The sequence below is a fragment of the Ictalurus punctatus genome, chromosome 13 (genome assembly GCF_001660625.3).
Source record: "Ictalurus punctatus breed USDA103 chromosome 13, Coco_2.0, whole genome shotgun sequence".
Classification (NCBI taxonomy): Eukaryota; Metazoa; Chordata; class Actinopteri; order Siluriformes; family Ictaluridae; genus Ictalurus; species Ictalurus punctatus.
In genome coordinates, this window is record NC_030428.2 from 22,705,166 (window position 1) to 22,730,000 (window position 24,835).

General features: G+C 40.0%; 2 protein-coding genes across 3 annotated transcripts in view; one reads left to right on the plus strand and one right to left on the minus strand.

Annotated features, from left to right (window-relative positions):
• Positions 1 to 24,835, minus strand: part of dock1 (dedicator of cytokinesis 1) — a 284,293-nt gene that overhangs the window by 83,801 nt on the left and 175,657 nt on the right. For both annotated transcript variants that reach the window (XM_053685217.1, XM_017483522.3), the window contains exons 28-29: positions 11,966 to 12,067; positions 9,128 to 9,222 (exon numbers count right to left, since the gene is read on the minus strand). In XM_053685217.1, coding sequence (XP_053541192.1) covers positions 9,128 to 9,222; positions 11,966 to 12,067 — 197 coding nt within the window. The remainder of the gene's footprint in view (positions 1 to 9,127; positions 9,223 to 11,965; positions 12,068 to 24,835) is intronic.
• The window catches only part of insyn2a (inhibitory synaptic factor 2A), a 41,803-nt gene continuing 40,908 nt past the window's right edge, over positions 23,941 to 24,835 (plus strand). Inside the window, exon 1 of the mRNA XM_047159206.2 lies at positions 23,941 to 24,835. This exon is cut by the window's right edge and continues 1,933 nt beyond it. The gene's annotated coding sequence lies outside the window, so the exon portion shown is untranslated.

Consider the following 24,835-nt stretch of genomic DNA (forward strand, 5'->3'; position numbering starts at 1 on the left):
TTAATAATACATGGCTGAAGGTTACACAAAATGGACTCTTTAAAATAAGGCCAGCTGGGAGTGAGAACATAAACGTCACTTGCTGTTACATGATTCGGAAAGAATTCACAAAGGTCTACGTACACACTTAAACAAGCTTCGGGTAGAAGTGCGTACCCGGGTTATTACAGCTAAGGACTACAGGGATCAGAAAATGGAGCTCAGCAAAAGCGGCAGTGGAGTAAACAATAGAACTGGTTACACAGTCACGTAAACAGCACGTAGCGACGTAACCCGTTACATCACCGTTCGTTCCTCTCGTCTGTGGAAACTCGTGCTCGGTTCGGTGGAAAAGAGATGCGGGTGGCCCTCACAACTCCCCTGAGTCTCGACTTCTCAGAGACGCTCGGACACACCAACCAGGAAGTGAAAAACCAGTGAGGAGGGGAAAGAAATTGCGGAGACCCATGCACAAATACAATTTTCATTCACTGCCTTTAGTCCTCGGAGTCACGTCAGCATCCGGATATGTCTTACCTCATGGGCATTTACACGCACGCTGGTCATGTAAACACGACCACAACTGAAACTGCTGTAAGTAGTTTGGATGGGCTGCGAAGCCTCATTTAAAAAAAACAACAAAAAAAAAAACAACACGTATGCACAAAGCCTCCAACCAGATCACAGAGACTCTATATTATGGGCAAACCAGAACACCGAGAGACGATGACAGACAGAATGAGAGAAAAAAGATAGGCGCAGTAGTGTGTGAATGGATAGATGGAAATGCCACATGCCTTTTGAAGGCGAGAACAGGAATAAACAAGCAGACCGAATACAAGCGGGCGGATGAAAATGTATGGAGCGCCAGAGTTAATTTAGCACCTTGAAAGACAAGCTTTCATTCTGAGGTCTAAAAAAAATGAACAGGACACGGTGACTCAGAGGCGCGCTGACAGATCTGGTCTTCTTGCAGCACAAAAACCCCACGTGATGTAACAGTCTACCAGCGTGCAGTCACCGGCTAACAGAATACATCCCTCCTGCACTGCTGGGCTACAGCCAGACGAGCGTGCATTAAAGTGGTCTAAAAATGGAGCACATCATCCAGTTCATTCAGATGATGTATCATCTGGAGTCTTCCAGCATCCAGCATGGACGGTAGCAAGAAAGATAATAAAATTAAAGTCGCTCTGTATTAAGAAAGTATGTTAGGGATGTAACAGAATGTGAACACATTATTCAGAATGAACAGATAGTGTTTCCAAAACAAATACAGCTACACACACTATACTTTTTTTTTTTCATACCTATAAAGGGATCTAGTTGAGACTAGCGGCACTGTATGGATCAGGATTACGTGGTCCCGAGGAACAAGTTAAAAAAACAAAAACGAACAAAAAAGCCAAATACGAAGCTCACAGGACAAAAAAGGACTGCGTTCCAATACATGCGTTTGCAGCATTCATCTTTAATAACTGCAAGCTAAGCAACGTCGTGGTTTAAATTAAGCGAATAGCTTGTTTAATATTTGAGAACTAGAACCAACGAAGTTCATCACAGTGTGGTACAAGCAAAAATAAGAACTGTGCAAATGGGATTTTTTTTTTAAAAAAAAAGAAAAAAAAAAAAAAAAGTCATGCACACATCACGACTTAAGTCCAGTTACGAACTTGAGTGATGTAGCTGAGGTTGAGGAACTGTCAGAGTCGGAATTCACTCTGAATACAGCGTGAACAACTTTTCCACCTCTACGTTTTTTTTTCCCTCTGCTTTCCAGTATCTTCTGTACAGTGGTAAGGTTCATAAAAGGAAACAATGACCCATTTCCTAATTAAATGCAAATACAAGTGCAGATATGGATATTAATAGACCTAAATGTACACTAAATGAGCAAAAGTTTGGACACTTGACCAATCACACCCATGTTCTTGTTGAGCATCTCATTCCAGATTTAGTCCCCTTTTTGCTGTGATAATAACCTCCACTCTTCTGGAAAGGCTTTTCACAATGTCTTAAATCGGTGCTCATTCAGCCACAGGAGCATTAGCGAGGTCAAGAACTGATGCTGATGACTATGTCTTTATGGCTCTCGCTTTGTCGTGCTGGAACAGGTTTGGGGCCTCTGAGTTCCAATGAAGGGGAATCTTAATATAAAAAACAATCTAGATAATCGTGCGCTTCCAACTTTGTGGCAACGTTTTGGGGAAGACCCACATACAGCTGTGATGGCCAGGTCTCCACAAGCTTTTGGCCCAATAGTGTATAGAGATACAGAGAGTGGGATTGCATTACTCCTTCTAACATATTAACCAATGTAGCACATGCCTAATATTCTGCTAACAGCACAAAGGTATATGCTAATTACACTGAGCTATAAAAGATTAAATGGTTTCTCAAGAGTTTCTTTTTTTTTCCATAGCTAAAGGGCTCTTAGCTTCCTAAAGTCTATTTGGGATCCCCTCTAATAGAGAAAGCCCTCTGCTGTAGGGTTCTACATAAACATTAAGTATTCCTCATGTGGGCAAACTGAATTAACCCTGGTTAAAATCCCATTTTATAACAGACCGATTTCAAGCATGTGTCAACTTAATTTCCATCCATTACATCTGTTGCATATGTGCGGTTTCCATTGACAAGAATATCAACGTTTCTCTGTACTGAGAAAACAAACAGAACAGCTCTTTAGTCAAAACTCACTTTTTTACTCACTGGTAAATTCTCTTAATACATTTTTTCAAATACGCAGCTATATGATAACAGCTTATCCCAGGACTCACAATATGCTCCCAGAATCAGTTTATTTTTTGAGTCTGGCTTCTCTCAACGTCTCTTCCTTATGTCATCTCAGGGAGGGAGTTTTGTTTTTCTTGCCACGGTCACATCTGGCTTGCTCATCTGCATTTGTGTAATGAAGTCTAATCTTAAAGACTGCTATACAAATGTAATTGAATTGAATAGAATTAACATGCCAAAACGACAACGATCACACTAACAGTAACGGTGTTCGGATGAGAAAGATATTTGAGAAAGGCTCATCAAAGCTGTTCCAGCTAACCTTTACTCAACCATCCAATACAGAAACAATACACTGAAAACATACTTTTAGCTTCTCGTGCTAGACAACGACAGTGGGAACAAAACGAAGAATCTCCAAAAGGAAGAATCCCACAGATGTAGATATTACTTTAGAAAATTGAGTTTTAAATTCAAGCTTCGCATAAATATTTACTGACCGTCTCGATGGCTGCCCTTCAACTTCCATTACAAGCTATCATCTTTAAGTTACTGCTATAAAAATGGAGGGGGGGGTGAGAGAGAGAGAGAGAGAGAGAGAGAGAGAGAGAGAGAGAGAGAGAGAGAGAGAGGGAGAGTGTGAGTGAGTACAAAAAATAGACATGGACATGGAAGTGGATATTCCTGGCTGCCAGCAACAAATCAATCCACTTAGAGAAGATGGAAGGGAAAGAAGTCCATTTGAGGCACTGATTAAGACCAAGTGAACACCATAATCTGTTTTCCTTCAGCAGTGAAAGGAAAAAAAAAAAGTTGCATCTCTGAGATGGACCGAAAAGCAAAGTCACTGACTAGGACTGAAAGTGCTGCTCGCAGAGAAACCCACTTGGGTGATTAATTACAAAATCCAGGTGTAAATATGACCGTGTCAGAAATCACAGCTCTATTCTGAGAGTTTTTCTTCACACGGCAAGCCGAAAGTGGCCTAGATGCTTCATATGCGCTTTTACACTTGTTTAGTAATGCCCCAACAATTCCCAAACTAATCACCATCACCACTCACTTACAAATAACATCCATACAATGACACATTTAAACAAGTGGCCTCCGGTGTAAGATTTATTTATTCGTCGTTGTTGTGGGGTTTTTGTTTATTTTACGAAAAGTCATCAGAAGTTAATTGCCTCATTGGAAATGACCAAATCCAAAACTGCAAAAGACCACCTGATGCACCTTTTATTGCATCATCATTACATTATCACCACCAAAAACACCAAGTCCTCAGTGTGAAATCTCTGAGTGGTGATGAAAACTCCCGAAATAGAGCCATCCAGCATTAATGCCTGGAGACAGCATACAGACGGTGGAACACAGGAGCAGCGCGGCAGTCTCAGACCTATTGCTCATGATTGACGTAGAGGATGTCATGGCTCATGTTCCTCATGTAGGACATGTAGGATAAACATTCTCCAGGTTGTTCTGTGTCTCTGTCTCCATCTACTCCTGAGTCAGTTGAAAATTCCTTCCAGGATGCAGATGTAACTGAAAATGAACACGATACTCGGACTGAAGAGATGACGTGTTCTAAATGGACTCGTACGCAAATATAAAGAATAGGTGCGCTTTGGTCATTTCTACATTCCGCTCACCGCAGTTGTAACGAGTGGCTATTTAACATACCGTAGCTTTCCTGTAAGCTTGAACCAGTCTGAACATTCTCCTCTGACCTATTTTCCATCCACAAAACAGCTGCCCACTAGATGTTTATTGTTTCCTGCACCATTCTGTTTAACCTCTAGAGACGGCTGCGTGTGAAAATCCCAGGAGATCAGCAGATTCAGAAATTTTCAAACCAGCCCATCTGGCACCAACAACCATACCAAGGTCAAAGTCACAGAGATCACACTTTCTCCCCATTTTGATGTTGGATGTGAAGCTCTTGACCTGTCATCTGCATGATTTTCTGCATTCTGCTGTTACCACGGGAAAGTAGACACGGTGTATATTAAGCCTTTTATGAATAGCGTGCAGTGGGAGCTCAGTGCTTAAGACTATTGTGAGTTCAAAATCCCAACACCGTCAAACTGCCACTGCTGAGCCCTTGAGCAAGGCCCTTAACCCTCAACTACTCAGGCAGGGGGAAAAAAATGAGCTAAGTCAAAGGTCAAAGTCAATTTATAGAGCACTTTTTAAAAAAACAACAACAAGTGCTTACCAAAGTGCTGTACAAACATAATCAGAATAAAACAGTAAACACATACAACAAAACATAAAATAAGAACAAAATCATAAAAAAACCGCTCACATACCGAGTAAAGACTGGATTTAAAAGCAGAAAGTGCCTGACATGCAAAGGCAAATTATTCCAAAGTTTTAGGGCTGCAACTACAAAAGCACAGTCACCTCTACTTTTCAGCCTTGCTCGAGGGACGACCAAAAGTACATGCTCAGAGGACCTAAGTGCTCTTGATGGAGAATGTGGTTGTATTATACTCAGACAGATATCTTGTGGATAGTCCATTTAACCATTTAAATACTAAAATTAAAATCTTAAAGTCAATTCTAAAATGAACAGGAAGCCAGTGAAGGGAGGACAATATCGGTGTAATATGTTCCTGTTAACAGACGAGCAGCAGCATTTAGTTAGGGAGGCTTGGCTAATACCTACATAAAGCCCATTGCAATAGTCAAGGCGAGTCGAAATGAAAAAAAAACAAAAACATTATTAACCCTTTCAAAATCGTTAAAAGACAGAAAAGACTTGACTTTGGATAATTGCCTCAACTGGAAAAAAAAACACTAGATATAATTACTGAATTAATCTGTTTATCCAGTTTAAAGTCACTGTGCATAACAACACCCAGGTTTGGTTTTTTACGGTGGGTTTCACATATGGTTTTATGACACCCGAATCCAGATAAGGCGCTCCACGGACACCCCCGGGTACAAATACCATGATTTCTGTTTTCCCTTCATTAAACTTTAAAAATTTTTAAGGCCATCCAGGCTTTAATATCCTCAAGACAGTCGAACAATGGTGCTATGGAGTTAGCATCTTTCCTTTTCAAAGGCAGATAGAGTTGTGTATCATCTGCAGAACAATGAAACAAGGTACCAGATTTCCTAAAAATTCACCCTAGGGAAAGCATGTATAAGGTGAACAAGATAGGCCCAAGAACGGAGCCCTGAGGGACTCCACACGAGAGAGATGCCGAGGTGGACAGAAAAAACTTCTGTCAGACAGATCAGACCTAAACCAACCAGCGCAGCACTTTTAATGCCAACACAGTGCTCCAAACAAGAAATTACGATGCTATGGTCTACAGTGTCAAATGCAGCCATAAGATCTAGGAGCATGAGAACAGCATAATCACCAGTCAGTGTCACTGAGTCAGAGGCTAGTAACAGATCTTTAAAAACCTTTAAAAACAGGGCTGTTTCTTTGCTATGAAGGGATTTAAAACCAGAGTGTAAAAAAAAATACCCTCTGCAGATTCCTGCTTTGACTGATTAGCTTACTGGAATTACCCAGGTAAAAAGTTTTACTTAATGAAGCATGTGAGCTTATACTACTTGACTACATCATGTTCACCTTTGGGGAGCATTGCATACAAACCCTAGAGAATTACAAGGAATTAAAAAGAAGCATTTTACCCTCGCAATTTTCTTTGAGATATGTAATGTGAGAGAACAAAACAGAATAAATATGTAGTGAAAGAGTTTTAAGGAAAAAAGTCAATGAAGATCTTGAATAAACTGACTCCATGAGAGAAATGACAACAAGCGGTGAAGACTCCAGCAAACATCAGCAGTGAAAGTGGTTTATTATAAAAAGCTAACGGACTAGTCTTAGTAGCATATACTGTATGTGTGCGTATTTACATGTGAAACTGTTGCTCTAATGCATGTGTGACTAAAGATAAGAAGTACTGTGTGAATATGAAGCCATATTTATTTGAGCCTGTACGTCCAGCTTGTAGCGAAGGTTGTGACAAATGCCGAGGTCAACGTTTGTGCTCATGAGCATCTTTGTGCTCAGCAACTCGCGAAGGAAGGGGAGGTGAAACCTAAAATGATTATACCTATTATACCATTTACCCTGCCCACAATTTTACTGCGATGTAATCTAGTCAAAAAAAATCTGAGGCTGTAAATACACACTGAATTTAATTTGGACAAAAAGATTAGCCTTTTAAGTAATGAATCATGCACAATCTGATCAAGGACATGAGCTGAGAAAGTTAAATAATTTTTTTTTTTAAAAAAGGTCAGTTTTGATTTCAGGGTCTTTGAATAAATGTAAAATCACAGCAGTGCCAAGATTGTTAACAAGAAAATCCCAGCAGGCAGACAGAAAGAAGACGGCTCCAGAGAACTGCTCCATGCGAAAATTATAAATGATAACACACACACACACTGGTTGGATTAATTCAACTGTTTCTTTATAAACAAACAGTTTAGTGTATAAACTCACTCCATATAACTATTACAGATTGTAACATAACGGCATAAGTGTAAATGTCCAGTCTGCAGTCCGTTAAAGTATATAATAATACTTGGGGGGCTCAGGGGTAACGATGCTGTTTTTACAGTATAATGTTCCTGTCCCTATACTGGGGCATTAGGAACAACACAGACCACAGGGAGAGCACCACCTGCTGGCCTCTCTAATACCACTACCATCAGTAACCTTAGTTTTCCTTAGGAGGTCTCCCATCCAGATACTGGCCAGGCTCAACTCTGCTTAGCTTCAGTGGAAAACCAGGTGAGAACTGCAGAGTGTTTATGGCTCTGATTCTTGTTTACTTCAGACACAAACTCTCTTTGAATAAATGGAGTGATACCAAATTTGACTCCCCCCACTCACCTCTGGTGAAGCGAGCACAAATGTCACGTACGCAAGCAAGACTACATAAAGTTGAGTTGTGACTCAGCCTAAACACATATTTTTCAGATTTAAGACCTCAGATCAAACTTTAATGCCTGGCAGAAAAAAATACATGTTTAAGACATTTTAATGGCGGTAAAATCAGGAGACTCAAACTTCAGAATTTTAAGACTTTTTTAATGATGTGCAGGAACCCTGGAAGTGGGAACACAAAACAACTCGACAAATAAATTAAAAAAATATATACATACTTATTAAGTAGGCCTATGTGATGCAGACAAAAACAAAGCCAAACAGTGCATGTAACCCTGCTCAGAAAGGCAAAAAAATTGCCCTATTGCTTCCTACTGGTTCAGAAGACTCAGAGAAAGTCAGCAAAGTGAAAGTAACCACAAATGTCTTTGACGACCTGTGTCCTTTCCCCTTCAGTGAACTGGCTTTTCCGCAGGGTGAAAATTATTCATGTTTGGTCTGACCAATGCTTCATCCGAGGAAGCAGAAAAGCACAGTTTTCAGGTGTCGCCTGTAACGCCTTAGCACCGAGTCAAAAATGGTAAATTCCATGGCTAAACCAAATATGTTGGTCCCTCTGACATCAGCCCACTCTGCTACTGATTACATGCCTCATTATAGAACCAGAGCAGCGTAGACGAGAAACAGCATGTCCCGCTGGACCCAACAAAGCTCAAACAACACACCGTATACTCAAAACCCACATGCATCGCTTCTAGAAGCTCGAGCATGTTGAAAACCTAGCAGTGAAAGCATATGAGAACCTCTTCCGAGGTGTTCTTCCGGCTCTCGACAAGCTCGCAGCCCAACGAAAGAGAGAGAGAGAGAGAGAAACATTAATAAAACAAAACAAAACAGACTACAAAGTGTGAGCACGCTGCGTGTGGGATCAGCAAGGCTGGAGATTAAAATGCGAGGTATTTATAATTCATGCTATTGTTTGTGCAGCCACTGCACATCTGATAGAACTGGTGCGGAGGCCGCGTGAGCGCCCCTGCCATTAGCATCCAGAAGGGAAAAAAAAATAATAATAAATTCAGAGCGAGCATGGAGGGGAACACAAAACAGTTGCCCACTTCTGAGAGCTGTTTCTAAGCAACGGGAGGGAGGAGATAGAGAGAGAGAGACAGAAAGAAAGATAGAGGGGGGGGGGGGGGGGGGATATCTTGGAATAATAATAAAAATAAGTTTTTCTTTTTAATTCTCATATCTGTCATTCCCCTATAAGCTTCAATTTCTTCCAGATATTTACATTATATATCCGTTCTGCAGTTCTGTAGCTTGATTATGTCCTCTTTTGCTTCAGGGAAAGCTCAAATTTACATTTACTTACATAGAGCCCATACAATATAGAAACTAGTTCCGACTAATCGTAGCTCCGAGGGCTTGCTGCATTGTTTCCATCAAAAGTGTTTGCCCCACCCCCGACCCCGCAAACAAAAACTCGCACAAGAGCAGTGATGTGAAAACACAGAGGCCTGGCGCTGGACACTGGAAGCAAGCTGCACTTACTTGTTCTGCATCATGTTCATGATGACCCAGTCAGTGGGGTAGACATTCTTCCCGATGAGGTCTTTGAACATGATAAATGTTTCCATTAAGAAGTCCTGTAAGGAAAAGGAGGGAGTGTGTGAGATGAAGCACTACTCCATAGCAGCCTGCGCCGAAGGCTGCGCGCATGCACACGCACACACACACACACACACACACACACACACGATATAAATCCGAGGCAGTGGACAGCAGGTGCATCGATTTGAAATTGCCCTTTTTAAAACTCATTTCAAAATGAGTTTAATACTCGCTCGGTAGAACCCTTCAACCTCCGTTGTTTGAAATCAACCGGAAGTGCTGAACTCAATAGGGACCAGCTGTGTCTAACTCGTTGAGAGCATTTATAGACCAAACCTGAAGGACAAACACAAATACATGTGGCGAAGAGTAAAGTCACATCACTGAATAAACAAATAAATAACTGCAGCATTTAGGCACTAATTAAACAGCTGCTAAAGAATATTCTCAATTCAATATTCTCAATTCATTTCATAGCCTCTATAATATTTCCAGTAAAATACAGTTTCCTTCATGTATAGTATTCTGTATATCCTTGAGACCGCATATAAACAAGGTACAGAACACGGCCGAAGGCCTTTCTCACCCAGCATTATACACACCTCTGTCTCTTTCAGCTGTCTATAAACAGGGCTGCCATGGTGCAGTTTGTAAGGTTTAAGCAGATTTATGGATTTAAATTGATAATATAATCTCAAAGACGGATAATTCACGATATTGCCGTGCAGTGGATTGCTCGAAATTCGTTGCTTTTGACTTCAGACATGGTTATTTTTCTGGCACAGAAATCAGCTCCGTTTATTTACTGCCTTAGGAACTACGGGGGAAGAGTAAAAACAAACGCAATATATTAGGTGCTTCCTAGAGGAAGAGATTTGTTACAGCTGTGACCAATATCTAGAGCAAAACAAGGCATACTGATGATGGCATCCTGTTGCCTTCAGTCCAGTCACAGCTTTGCTCACACTCCATATCCTACAGTGAGGGAAAATTCAGATTCTATAGAATACTAGAATCAATTTTGGTGAATCAATGTTCCTTTTTTAACAGAGGACTGTGGAGATGGAACGGAGACGACTGTGGAGATGGAACGGAGATGACTGTGGAGATGGAACGGAGACGACTGTGGAGATGGAACGGAGATGACAGCAGTGCCGTTCATTGCTTACCGTTCTCTGTGTAACCATTGTTCTTGCTGCTTTCAGCTCATCCTGCAACTCTTTTGGGGTGACTGCTAGATTCTCCTCCCTTTTGTGTACTTTCCTTGCTCCCCATTAATGTATGTGTGTGCGCGCATATATATATATATATATATATATATATATATATATATATATATATATATATATATATATATATATATATATATATATATATATATATATGTGTGTGTGTGTGTGTGTGTGTGTGTGTGTGTGTACATACACACATTTTTATATATATTAATTGAACATATCTATTTTTATTCTAATGAACACGTATTTTATTGTTCATATTTGTTAGTATGAAGTCAGAACTTTATCTAGGTGTGTAAATTTGAAGTGGATATATGCAATGATATAGTATATTAAATACAAATAACAAATAATTAAATAACAAAAACAAAAGTGTCTCGATGCTTATATATAAATATATATACACCGTGGTATTTGGAAGTTTGTGAACCTTTTAGAATTTTATACACATCTGCATAAATATAACCTAAAACAAAATCCTAAAACTAGATAAAGAGAACCCAATTAAATGGAAAAATGATTTGCTTTCAGTATCTGGTGTGACCCCCTTGTGCAGCAATAACTGTAACTAAACGTTTGCGGTAAGTGTTGATCAGTCCTGCACATCGGCTTGGAGGAGTTTTATCCCGTTCCTCAGTACAGAACAGCTTCAACTCTGGGATGTTGGTGGGTTTCCTCAATTAACTGCTTACTTCAGGTTTTCCACAACATCTCTATTGGATTAAGGTCAGGACTTTGACTTGGCCATTCCAAAACATTAACTTTATTCTTCTTTAACCCTTCTTTGGTGGAACGACTTGTGTGCTTAGGGTCGTTGTCTTGCTGCATGGCCAACTTTCTCTTGAGATTCAGATCACGGACAGATGTCCTGAGACTTTCCTGTAGAATTTGCTGTATAATGTTGTATAATGTGTGTGTCTCATTTGTTGAATCGGGATCTCTTAATCTACTTTTAGGACTTGTGTGAAAATCTTATTATATTTTACATCATATTTATGCAGATATATAGAAAATTCTAAAGCGTCCATAAACTTTTAAACTTTAAAAAGTTCATAAACTTTAAAACACATTCATTGAAGGAGGCAGTAGTCTGTATTGGTAATTTAAACAAAAATCAATGTAAATAAATGAACAAAATAATAAATGTAGCCGTGCTACGTTGATATGCTATTGTTGAATGACGGAACACAATTCAGGACAAACTCGGCCAGCTACCCTTCTCACACCAATGTGAAGCTGTTAAGTAAATCAACTTGAACTACTTTAAATGGTCTACTATACAATTTCATTCCAGTGCCGCTATCCACAGGAGGTGCGCCAAGGTTGGGAAATAATGCACAGCTGAGCAGAAGAGAAATGTCCTTGAGAGTTTGATTCAGATTCCCTTCTCTTGCAGTGACGTGCTCGAACAAATAGCTGAACAGTCACTAAGCAAATTCTTTTAATCAGAGATTAAACTAGAGCCGACGGTGTTGGACGCACAGCAAAAACTACATCCGATAACATCCAATGGAGCTCGGTACAGAAAGAAAACAACACTCACCACCACATCTGTCCTCATCTTGCCGAAGGTGTTGATCAGGTGAGCGTAGTGATAGTCGTCCATCTGTCGGAGTGTGGCCGTCATACTCGCCACAAAACTGCCCTGTAGATACAGATAGGAGGAGAAACAGGTATATATATATATATATATATATATATATATATATATATATATATATATATATATATATATATATATATATATATAAATAAAGAGAAAGAGAGAGAGAGAGAGAGAGAGGGAGGGAGAGGGAGAGAGAGAGAGCTTATTAAGAAGCAGAGGAATGTCTTAAGCCTACTTCACACTTTTTTGAAGCCCGGTTTGTAAGAAGCCAAACTCGCCGACAAAAACCCGTTGATCGGAGGCAATTCGGCGAGCAATCGGCACACGATTGTTGTGTGAACTACTCAACGGTGCATAGCCGAGGCTTGCTGACACAACACTGAGGCATCACCGATGCCACACATATTTGGCACACTACATATCTGGAGCTGTTGGGCAATTCCACATCCTGTGGTGTGAAAAGTGCGGTCACTGTCAGTAATTGCGGTGACGAGCTACAGCCAATCAGAGAGCAAGGCATTGGGTGAGGTCACCGTGAGGAAGGGAAACGTGCGAAACCTTTTTACTCACCTCCAACTCTCTCTGTAGCACACACAATCCCTGCTTCCCACGAGTGCGAATCCATTCATTCACCCACTTTCTTTGTATTTTCCTTGGGGTTTCTGCAGCACAAATCATCGAGCAAACAGCTCACACCGCCTGTTTCTGTCCTACGTCCATCTTCAAATAAACAGCTCCCGTGTCACGCGTGACTTTCACATCATGTATCCATGTCACCTCTCACGCGTGTTTTCGTGACAAAACGTAGCTGTTTGGACACCGGATAGAGTCGTCGGGTGTCGGAGTCGTTGTCAGATCGTGTAGCGTGTGTGACCCCCTGTCGCCGAGCAATCATGTAGTGTGAACACCACAACGACTCCATGGCTCACGATTACAAGACAGCAAGTCGTGTAGTGTGAACAGCACGGCGATCTGCAGACACTGAAAGTCGTGTAGTGTGAACTTAGTCTTACACGGAAAGTGCTGCTACAAGTGATTTTACTACAGCTACTACAAAAACCACCCTGTCAAGTACACAGTCCAGCCCAATGCTCATCAATCTGTAACCCAAGCAACAACAAATCTTTAAAAAGCCACGACACCCTCTCGCACAATGTATTCCTGAGCATCGGACTCGCTCATCCAAACATAACGATTGTTTGATTTTTGTGTCTCAGAGCAGCAGTAATGCTGCGTTTTCATCAGCACTGCTAAACAGCTTTCTCAGTGGACAGAAGACTGAAATTTGCCTGGGACAGTAAAGCGGTGGTAATAATGCGAGACAAACAAATGCAGAAAACGCCAGGTTTCTATAACTTCTCAGCACTCAAAATTATCTCCACATACTATTTCAGTGAGGCGACTAATAAGCGGAGGAAGGAAAATGCCCATGGCAACCGCTACCGCACTTCTGCTGTAAATAACAGATAAAGATTTCACAGGATAAAATTTTTCTTTCTGCCAGAAGGAATACACGTCCTAGCCTAATAAGAGAACGTGAGAGTAAAAGAAGACAAAAGCAAAGGAGAGCGAGAAGAAAAGGTGAGCAGGAGGCTAACACACCTTCTTTTGAGTTTAATTAATGCAGGAGACTACGCCCGACGGGCCCATAATGAAAAACTGTTCTTTCCCAAATATTAAAGTGGGAAGGTGTTGATATTACATGCTATTAACAAGAGACCAATCAGCACATGAAGCAGCATGAAAATCAGAAACAGAGCAGAGAATTCCAATAATAATGGTTACAGTATTATGAACAGTGGGAATAAAGGCGCGTTATCACCGCATGTCTCCACTGTGACACATGGACCCACGCTTGAGCAAGTAATTGTCCATTACCACCATGTCCAATAAATTCAGAACAATCTCTTTCTCTTTTGAACACAAAGTCGAAACCATTTTTTCATAATGATACATACACACACACATATATATATATATATATATACATATAGACATAAGTAGACATAAGTATGTGTGTGATTAGATGGAGAGATAGACAGACTGACAGACAGACAGATGGGTGGGAATGCTTAAATGGGTATATAGGTGCATTGAATGGATGGGTGGGTTAATGGATGGATAGAAGGATGGATGGATGGTTAGGTCAGGTAGGTCAATAGATAGATTGACAGACATGCAGACAGACATACAGACAGATTGATACATGGACAGACAAATAGGCAGACAGGTAAATGGAATGGACAAATAGGTATATAGGTGGACTGAATGGATGGATAGGTCACTATGTTAGTAGATGGACAGATGGGCAGACAGACAGATAGATGGGTGGGATTTACAGAAAGGTATGTATGTGTATTGAATGGATGGATAGTTCAGGTAGGTCGACAGATAGAAAGAATCTGGATTGGCAGAACTTTGTATTGAACACAGTAGTGGTGGGAAAACAAAGTGGGTATGATGCAGCCAGATAAATTAAATAAAAGGAATTAAATCTAAAATAAAATAAAAAATAAAAGTTAAAGTCTAGGGTAGATCCATATACATTGTTGAATGCAAGGTTAAACTTTTGAAATGCAGCCTTTGCCTCTCTCTTAATATTTCATCGACATTTCTTTTTCTTTTCCTTTTACATACCACCCCCACAGTGCTCATCTGTGTCTAGTCTCTGCTGTATTTCTGGCAATAACACTGCATACAAAAGGTGACAGAACATTCCAGAGAGGCAAAGAGGCTTTCAGATGCTGACAGCAAGATCTGTAAACCCTGAGCATTATAACTGGCATGGTTGTTATTTTTTTGTTCACGGTTCTTCCTGAATTGTTCCGCTTTTGTTCCGTTTGTGAGTGAATCCTACAGTGATAATTAGGAATGGCCTACATAGCTGAGCGGAGGCAAACATGAGGATATTCCAGCGTTCTCCTCTCTGTCTCACACACACACACACACACACACACCAGGAGCTATGATTAAAGAAACGTGAGTCCCTCTCCATCTGCACAGAGAGCTGATGCACAGTGTATTTCAGCAGAACTAGACTCAGCACCACTCCTGTACTCCGAGGGAAATTTCATATATGCAGCATTATACATTATATACTCCAACTTCTCCATGACTGGGTGATGATTGCTATGTGTACTTGGTAAAATTAAGTTCCATTAAGTACCATATCTCTGAGCAATGAATGAAGGAATCTTCCACGTGTGTCAGCTCTACAAACTCCTCAGATAATGTTTTTTTTGTTTGTTTGTTTTTTTTTTTCACGTTTTGGTTTCTTTAATTATGTGCAATGAGGAAACAAACCAGATTCCATGCGGATTCAGACTCAGCAACCGGATTAATCTGGAAGCAGCCCGTGTAACTCTTTGTTTTACGGTGCAAATCCACAGTGACACACAAACAACCAGTATAAATGACCAGCTAGCATCTCACAGAGCCATGAACACTGTCCAAACAGACAGTACTAACATTTACTGAGTCTCCTATTAGCTCTGGGTTTAAATCTGAGTGTCTGATGAGAGGAAACAAGGGGAATTTAAAGCAGGTCAAATGGTCAACCAGAGAGGATACAATAGTGGATGGTTTGTTAAGAGTTGTGAAATACTTTAAGAAAACTAGTTTGGACTTTATTTCCCATCAGATGTATTTTTTCATGGTGGGAAATGAAAGCACCAGCTGATATGAGTGGAACCGTATAACGTTACTGTCTCCAGAGACCCACCTCTCAGTGCAAATGCACTAGCAAAATGGTACTTTCCTGACTTAAAGCACAGCCATAAATGTCCTTTTTTATTTTTTCAATCTAACCAGTCTACTTCAACCAAATGTTAAGTAAATAAAATAGAATGAACTGGTATAACGTTAACAATGAATAGAACAAACACATTTAGGTGTGGCGCTTGAATGTAATTTAGACAGTTGGCATGGCAATGTGACTGGAGCAGAATCGATACAATGTCTAACAAAACATTAAATACCAGACTCGTCAAGTTTACTGCCCACATAAAGATGAGCGATAAGGTGATATAAATGCCATGTCCCAGAGGATCACACACGAGTGAACACCTAAAAAAAAAAAAAAAAAAAAAAGTGCAAGTTATTTCTGTTGCCTGCTCATCTCTACCACTGGAAACTCCCACAGTTTGGGGATTGAGAAGCGTTGATTTAAATGAATTTTGGTGTAACACATCTAAATGTTCACTCTGTTGTTGAAAGCTTGTGGACACCTGACCATAACACGAATATGTGGTTCAGCCCCAAACTGTTGCTTCAAAGTTGGAAGCACACAACTGTATAGGATGTTTTTGTACGCTATAGAATTACAATTTCCCTTTCCTGGAACTGGAATGAGGCCCAAACCTGTTCCAGCATGACAATGCCCCTGTGCACAAAGCGAGCGACATGCAGACATGCTTTGCAAGGTTGGAGTGGAAGCGCTTGAGTGACCTGTATAGAGCCCTGCCTTCAACCCCACTGAACACATTTAGGATGAACTCCGACCTCCTCGACACGACATCAGTGCCTGACCTCACTAATGCTCTCGTCGCTGAATGATCACATCCCCACAGCCACGCTCCAAAATCTAGTGGAAAGCCTTCCCAGAAGAGTGGAGGTTATAATAACAATAAAGTGGGCCTGAATCTGGAAAGAGATGTTGAAAACGCACATATTGTTGGGATAATTGATACTGCTGTCCAGATAATTTTGGCCATAGTGTACCTCTTGATAATGTATTTATTCTAACTCCACCCCTTTTTATAACATCATCCTTCAGTTCACTGACTTCATTGCTGTGCACAAAGATAGTTCAGCAACACCCAAGTGCATCAACAATGCAAAGATTCATATACTGTGTAACACAATGTACAGTGAGTGATTAGAGCATCACAACAGAACATTTACGCTTTATTTTATTGCAGTACATGTTTGATACTTTACTATCCTATTAGGTATCATTTCTTTCGGAATTCGTTTTGATAACATGCTCTAAAGTGGGAGATTGTATATCACCAATATCATTAGCTAGCTACCTGAGCCACGGAATACAAACTGATGGTAATTATCTGGCTCTTTATCTGATAGACAGGCACAAACGAGCTCTGCGCAATGGCTATTAGCAGAAACAAAAGAGGAGGAAAAAAATCAAGCAGGGAGGCACCCGAGATTCAGAACTCATCTTCATCAGAGAGGTGATCTGAAGGGCTGGGAGGAGAATTTATGCTGACACAAGCACACATTCAATACACTAGACACATCATCAATAGACTCAATGCATCACCCCCCCCCCCCCCCCCCCCCCCAATAAATACACCACACACCATACTCCATTATACTCACTTAAACACTACACTGCCGCATCCCTTACACACCAAACACTATAGTCTTATCCTCATCCCTTACACACCAAACACTATACTCTTTATCCTCATCCCTTATACACCAAACACTATACTCTTTATCCTCATCCCTTACACACCAAACACTATACTCTTATCCTCATCCCTTACACACCAAACACTATACTCTTTATCCTCATCCCTTACACACCAAACACTATAGTCTTATCCTCATCCCTTACACACCAAACACTATACTCTTTATCCTCATCCCTTACACACCAAACACTATACTCTTATCCTCATCCCTTACACACCAAACACTATAGTCTTATCCTCATCCCTTACACACCAAACACTATACTCTTTATCCTCATCCCTTACACACCAAACACTATAGTCTTATCCTCATCCCTTACACACCAAACACTATACTCTTTATCCTCATCCCTTACACACCAAACACTATAGTCTTATCCTCATCCCTTACACACCAAACACTATACTCTTTATCCTCATCCCTTACACACCAAACACTATACTCTTTATCCTCATCCCTTACACACCAAACACTATACTCTTTATACCTTATACATGCTGAACACTACACTCCCTTACTCAAATCCCTTATGACCACAGAGCAATATAAACACTTGTAGTAACAGATATACCTATACTGCACGTATACTATAGTATATAAGTCTACCCACTTATCCATAACCCTGGTACTCACCAAACTCCCTTACATTTTACTCCAAACTCCCTCCCTTATATTGTATATTTATTTATCCACATGCTCACTCAACACTTACTAAGATCATGTGAACTAATATTAAATTCCTTTATCCCTCGTCCCCATCTCTTTTTCTCGCCTACCACTATGTTTCCTAACATTACATTTAAAACTCACGCAGGTTTTAAAATACTAGCAGGCTAATCTAGAACAGACACGCTTTGGCAAATCGCCAACCAAAAAAAGCAGACATCAATACTGCTTACAATATATGTAAAGACAACATGATTAACGAAATTCTTCTATTGCAAAGCGCATGAGAACATCATCACATTGATTGAGAAGTGTGTGTATGAGAGAGAGAGAGAGAGAGAGAGAGAAAGCATACTAGAAAGATTAATCACTCTCTGTCTGAATGTGGGAGTGTGTGAACAGACATGAGAGAGTCTGCCACTGGTAGTAGTAAGGCAATATTTTCCTGTCTCTTTCTGATGCCAGCATCTCTATCACAGAAATCCTAAGAGCGACAGGTGGAGAAGGGCACACGCATCCTCTCTAGTACCATCGCTTCACTTAATCAGCGTTGTACATCCAGGCACATCTCCATGGTAACCATGGGCTCTTAAGGAAATAGGGTTAAAAAAAAAAAAAAAAAAGAAAGAAAAAAAAAACAGCAAAAAAGAAGAGGATGTTCTTTCTTCTTTGGGAATCCCTGACTATGTACAGAGGTTACAGCTAGTTTTTATACACAGCTGATGGGGCATGACATTAACCTCATCTCGAAGATGCATGATGGAGTTCTGCCTTTTGAGCTTAATTAAAGTGTCAAGACCAACTATGAGCTTCAAAAAAATGACTGCAGAGGATTCCGATGAACATTTACTTTACTAAAAGTAAACATTTACTTTACTAAAAGTAAACATTTACTTTACTAAAAGTAAATGTACATATAGGATTAATATGGATACATAAATGGACGCGTGGACACAAGCATTCCAGCGGTCTACATTTTCACAGAAAGAGGGAAGGAAAATCAACAAAAGACATGAGATACAGCACAATACATGATACAATGCTGTGAAAAAGTATTTGATTTTTCCTTTTTTTGTGTCTCTCTCATACTAAATACTAGAACATTCTCCCAAAAGATTTGAGGATCATCGAGCCTTAATGTTCTTCTGGGTTGGTAGTGGTTGTCGCCTCGCCACTCTTCCATGGATGTCATTTTTGCTAAGTGTCTTGAGTCATGAACAAACAGTGACCTTTATTGATGCAAGAGAGGCCTGTCGGTCCTTTGATGTTGTCCTTGGCTCTTTTGTGACTTTCTGGAGGAGTCGTCGCTGTGCTCTTGGAGGAATTTTTGAAGTTTGGCCACTTCTGGGAAGGTTCACTACTGTGCCGAATTTTTCCATTTGGAGATAACGGCTCTCGCTGTGGTTCCCAGAGCCTTTGAAATATCTTCAGCTTCTTCCTCATAATTTAGGGAATTTCTGTACATTTTGTCATAGTGTGTTACTGGGTAAGACCTTTTAACCAACTTCATGCTGTTGAAAAAGTTCTATTTAAGTGTAGATTTGATTGAACAGGGTTTGCAGTAATCAGGCCTGGTTGCGTCTCGTCCAGCTGAACACCATCATAAATGCAGTTTCATAAATTTGGGGAATTAGTAACTATGGGGGCAAATACATTTTCACACAGGCCCAGTTGGTATTTGATAACTTTTTTGCTTCAATAAATAACTATTATTTACTCAGGTTGCCTTTGTTTTATCTTCTGAAACAATTTAGTATGAGATATACACAAAAACACAAGAAACCACGATGGGGGCAAATACTTTCCCACAGCACGGTATGCATTTATCCAGTCCCGTGATCATTTAACTTAATACTTAACTTTGTAAACAAGGCCAACAGAATCTCACAATCTCCATCAACACAGTCTGGATGGCTAAAATCAACCAAAAGCAGCAGATATAAGCGCTTACACATAACCATCTGTTTTAAAAAAAGAAAGAAAAAAAATCAAGTGGCTAAGGCTTGTGTAGGAGCAACGAGACAGACTACATTATTCTAAAGTTCTGGGGAGTGTGACAACCTCGCTGTATGCAGAGCTCATCTAACGCAAGATCAGAAATTCCACTCTGTTAAACCACCACCTTGTTCGACGCATGCTGCATGTCCACTGCCTGAATGCTCCTCAGAGAGAAATAAATAGCCCACCCAAGACTATAACACTACAGAACAACGCAAGACTGTCAACTAGTCACGGTACCTGCTGTTCTGAAAAGATGTCTGGATCTGCTGCGGTTTCACAGTGAAACTCTCCTTGGCTAAACAAAACCCTCCAGAAATGGCTGGGGTTTACTATACATACACATCTGAAATATCCATTGTATAAGACACGGTATACATTTCAAGCTGTACTAAAAACTACACAACGCACAAAGAAATAATGTACGATTCGTTTTTATTTATGCATTCGTTTAAGCTTGTAACAACATGGACACACACGATCGACTCATGAAGGGGGAGAGTAATGCCTGCATGTGTGCGTTTGCATGGTAAGGACAGAGCTGAAGTCATTTTGTATTCTGACTCAGCGCTTTCAGTCTGAGGGGTGAAAGGACAAAGTGACTCTGTGCACACACACACACTTACTTAAATAAGGAATCCACACCACTGGAGAAGCCACTGAGAGTTTAGGAAAGTGTTTCCTATTCTGCCTCACGTCACGCTCCGGTACTAATGCGCAAACATAATGACATAACGCATCAATTATAATATGTCTCCTTATTAAGAGCGCCTTTCATTAAGAGTTGCCTTAATGTCTTTTCCGTATTAGTGTGTGTTTTAGGATTGTCTTACGTTACGTTGAGAAACAGGAATACTCCTATGATCAGCTAAATCACGGTTTAAGCACACAAAGATTCAGAATTCGCTGGGTGTCTAACTTATCATCTAAACTGTTTTAAGATTCCATTTCGCTTTTACAGCTTTCAAGAATTTTAAGATTCCAGGTATTTAAAGATTCAGAGCTTTTCAAGATTCCATGCCGCACTGAACGATTCCAAGCATTTCAAGATTCCAATCCACAAGATTCCAAGCATTTCAAGATTCCGCTCTTGATTTAAAGATTCCACGCATTTCAAGATTCCATTCCACAAGATTCGATGAATTTCAAGATTCTATTCCACAAGATTCCAGTCCACATTTCAACATTCCATTCCACAAGATTACATTCCACATTTCAAGATTCCATTCCACAAGATTCCAACCCACAAGATTCCATTCCACATTTCAACATTCCATTCCACAAGATTCCAAGCATTTCAAGATTACATTCCACATTTCAAGATTCCAATCCACAAGATTCCATTCCACAAGATTCCAATCCACAAGATGCCATGCATTTCAAGATTCCATTCCACAAGATTCCACTCCACATTTCAAGATTCCATTCCACAAGGTTTCAATCCACAAAATTCTAAGCATTTCAAGATTACATTCCACATCTCAAGATTCCAATCCACATTTCAAGATTCCATTCCACAATATTCCAAGAATTTCAAGATTCCATTCCACAAGATTCCATTCCACAAGATTCCAGTCCACATTTCAACATTCCATTCCACAAGATTCCAGTCCACATTTCAACATTCCATTCCACAAGATTACATTCCACATTTCAAGATTCCATTCCACAAGATTCCATTCCACAAGATTACATTCCACATTTCAAGATTCCATTCCACAAGATTCCAGTCCACATTTCAACATTCCATTCCACAAGATACCATTCCACATTTCAAGATTCCAACCCACAAGATTCCATTCCACATTTCAACATTCCATTCCACAAGATTACAAGCATTTCAAGATTCCATTCCACATTTCAAGATTCCAATTCACAAGATTCCATTCCACAAGATTCCAATCCACAAGATGCCATGCATTTCAAGATTCCATTCCACAAGATTCCAATCCACAAGATTCCAATCCACAAGATGCCATGCATTTCAAGATTCCATTCCACAAGATTCCATTCCACATTTCAAGATTCCATTCCACAAGATTTCAATCCACAAAATTCTAAGCATTTCAAGATTCCAATCCACATTTCAAGATTCCAATCCAGAAGATTCCATTCCACAATATTCCAAGAATTTCAAGATTCCATTCTACAAGATTCCATTCTGCATACAGAGTAGTTGAAAATCCCAATTCTGGAAAAAAGCCAATTTTTTCCCACTAAGCTGCAGCAACATCAGACGGGATTTCTCAGACCTCCACACACGCGATACAGTTCAAAAAGATAAATCTTTAATAATAATTTTTTTAAAAAAGCCCTTCTTCCATTAGAAAGCAGCATCAGCATTAGATTTCTCAAGCTCTTGTTGATCGGGAGAGTGCTTCCTCTGCTGTGTCATTCTGAAAGATTCCCTTAGATATGATGATGCGCAAACAGCAATGAAAATCTAAACAGCATTTGGCAGTTTACCTCTCACTTATGCATACGCAAATAAAGAGCATCCAAGATGTACGTAAATATTGGCTTAAGGCCACCATGAGCTCAGTGTAGTGACAGCTCCGGGAGACTGGCGACACGGTTACGCCGCACTTTCGATGTGGAGACTGATAGACCACACTCAGCATGTGCTACACAGCAGGGTGTGTGTCTGTGTTGAGTAACATGATTTACCAAGAAAAAAGATGCCCAAAATGACAAACCTCTCACACATGCACACCCTAAACAGAGAGCGAGAGAGAGAGAGAGAGAGAGAGAGAGAGAGAGAGAGAGAGAGAGAGAGAGAAAAAAAAAACAGACGCCAATGCATCACAATTTTGGCAGATTTTTGTGACGCACCCACGCTTCGGCTAAAGTACCCAGCATTATATGTTCTTGAAAGCTAAAAGAAAGAAAAGCATTATAACTGTACAAAGCTATTGTACGTCTACACACCACATCGCCAGACGAAACCTTTCAAGAGTTGCAACAACAGTCAGAACGGAGTGTTACTGCAGAACTTTGAGTAAGAGCGAGTGGATTTGAGAGATTTGCAGTCTGAGGTCACTGTCTGGAATATGCAGGCTATACCAGGAGCCAGGGACATTATGGCAAACTGCTGTAAATTAACAAGAAATAGAGCCAATATTGCATAAAAGACAGGAGATGAATCATGATTAATGAAATTCTGCGGTTCCAATGGATAAAAAGAACATCGATCAATAAACAAACAAACACATCAACACATTAGACAACTGGGGTGCTTGGGTGTTACTGAAGCTGAACTTTTTTGCAGAAGCACAAACTTTAAGAAAGGTAAACAAACAAAAATTAAATTTTTAAAAAATCGGTAAAATAGCTGACATGATTCTCACAAAACTATAGTTCCAAAGATACTTTTTTTTTTTTTTTTTTTTTTTTTTTTTTACAGTCGACTGTAACAGCCAATCATGTACATGTGCAAGGGGCAAAACTGTGTACCCTTCTCCCTCCTACCTTAATTCCTAAGGGGAACTCACCCCTTTAAATTCTTTATGAACTAAACCAACTAAGGTACAGCAAAGTCACCTTCGCAAACGAAAGGTCTATTCGAATTGGACTAGCTTTACTTGGGCATTGGGGTAATAAAATTATTACCAGAGTATCTCTGGGATTTTAGTCCCATCAGTAATTTATACATTTTTTTTTTTTTTTTTTTTTTTAACAGACTGCTCGTGCACGTTTCTGGGAAGATTACGACACATTTCACCTGGAGATGATTATTTGCATTTTATCAGTATAAAGACATTCCAGAAAGCACTCGCTCTTTTCTATAGTGTTCTACCAAAACCAAGTTTTGAACTTCAGAACAAAAAGTGTAAACGGCATTTAAAAGGACTTGGGCTTTAAGCCAAGTTACCTTGCTCCTAGTAAACCCACATGTTCATGTGACCACAAGTCCTACAACAAGCACTTATAATAAAGGACAAAACAATCAGTTTAATATATATATATATATGTATATATATTATATATATAAAAGATTTTTTACTGACAACCACGTGTACATCATGAACACCCTCCCATCTCCCTTATTCATACAGACATGAATTATCCCGACGAGTCGATCAAAATCACTACAGACGTCCTCCGGCTGCATTACTTAAACACGAGAAAGGCAATTTCTCGAGTCCAAACAGTACTTAAGGTGTAAACTACTTGAGAATAAAGCAACAGATAGGAGTTGTTGTGGGAAGCAGTAGGCCTATTATAGCAGTACAAAAACATGTGGTAATAAAACCGTTTGAAACTGTCAGTGGTGAAAAGCAGCAACAGTTTGCTGACAGGCTGCTCTCAGCAGAATCTCTCGCTTCACGTCAGCCCCATCACAACGAATGCACACAGAAGACTCGCACTCGCGTTCACACACACAAACTTTATCCAAACTAATCATTTCCACTTCTACTGTAGCTAAGTGTTAAACAGTTGAACAGGAATGCTAAGCCTGCAGACTTTGCTGACGCGCGTGTGTGTGTGTGAGGGCAAGCAGAGGCAGGAAACGGAGAAAGGCAGAGGTAAGTGTCTGCAGTGTTTATCCACCTGTTTATATGTAAATTTTGTACAAGAGAACCTGAATGGTGGTAGTGACAATGATGGCCAGAAAAAAAAAAAAAAAAGAAAAAAAGAAAACTGCATAAGTACAGCTACAGACCCGAGCTAACTTCTGGCTTATATAGACTGATGTTGAGAATTAAT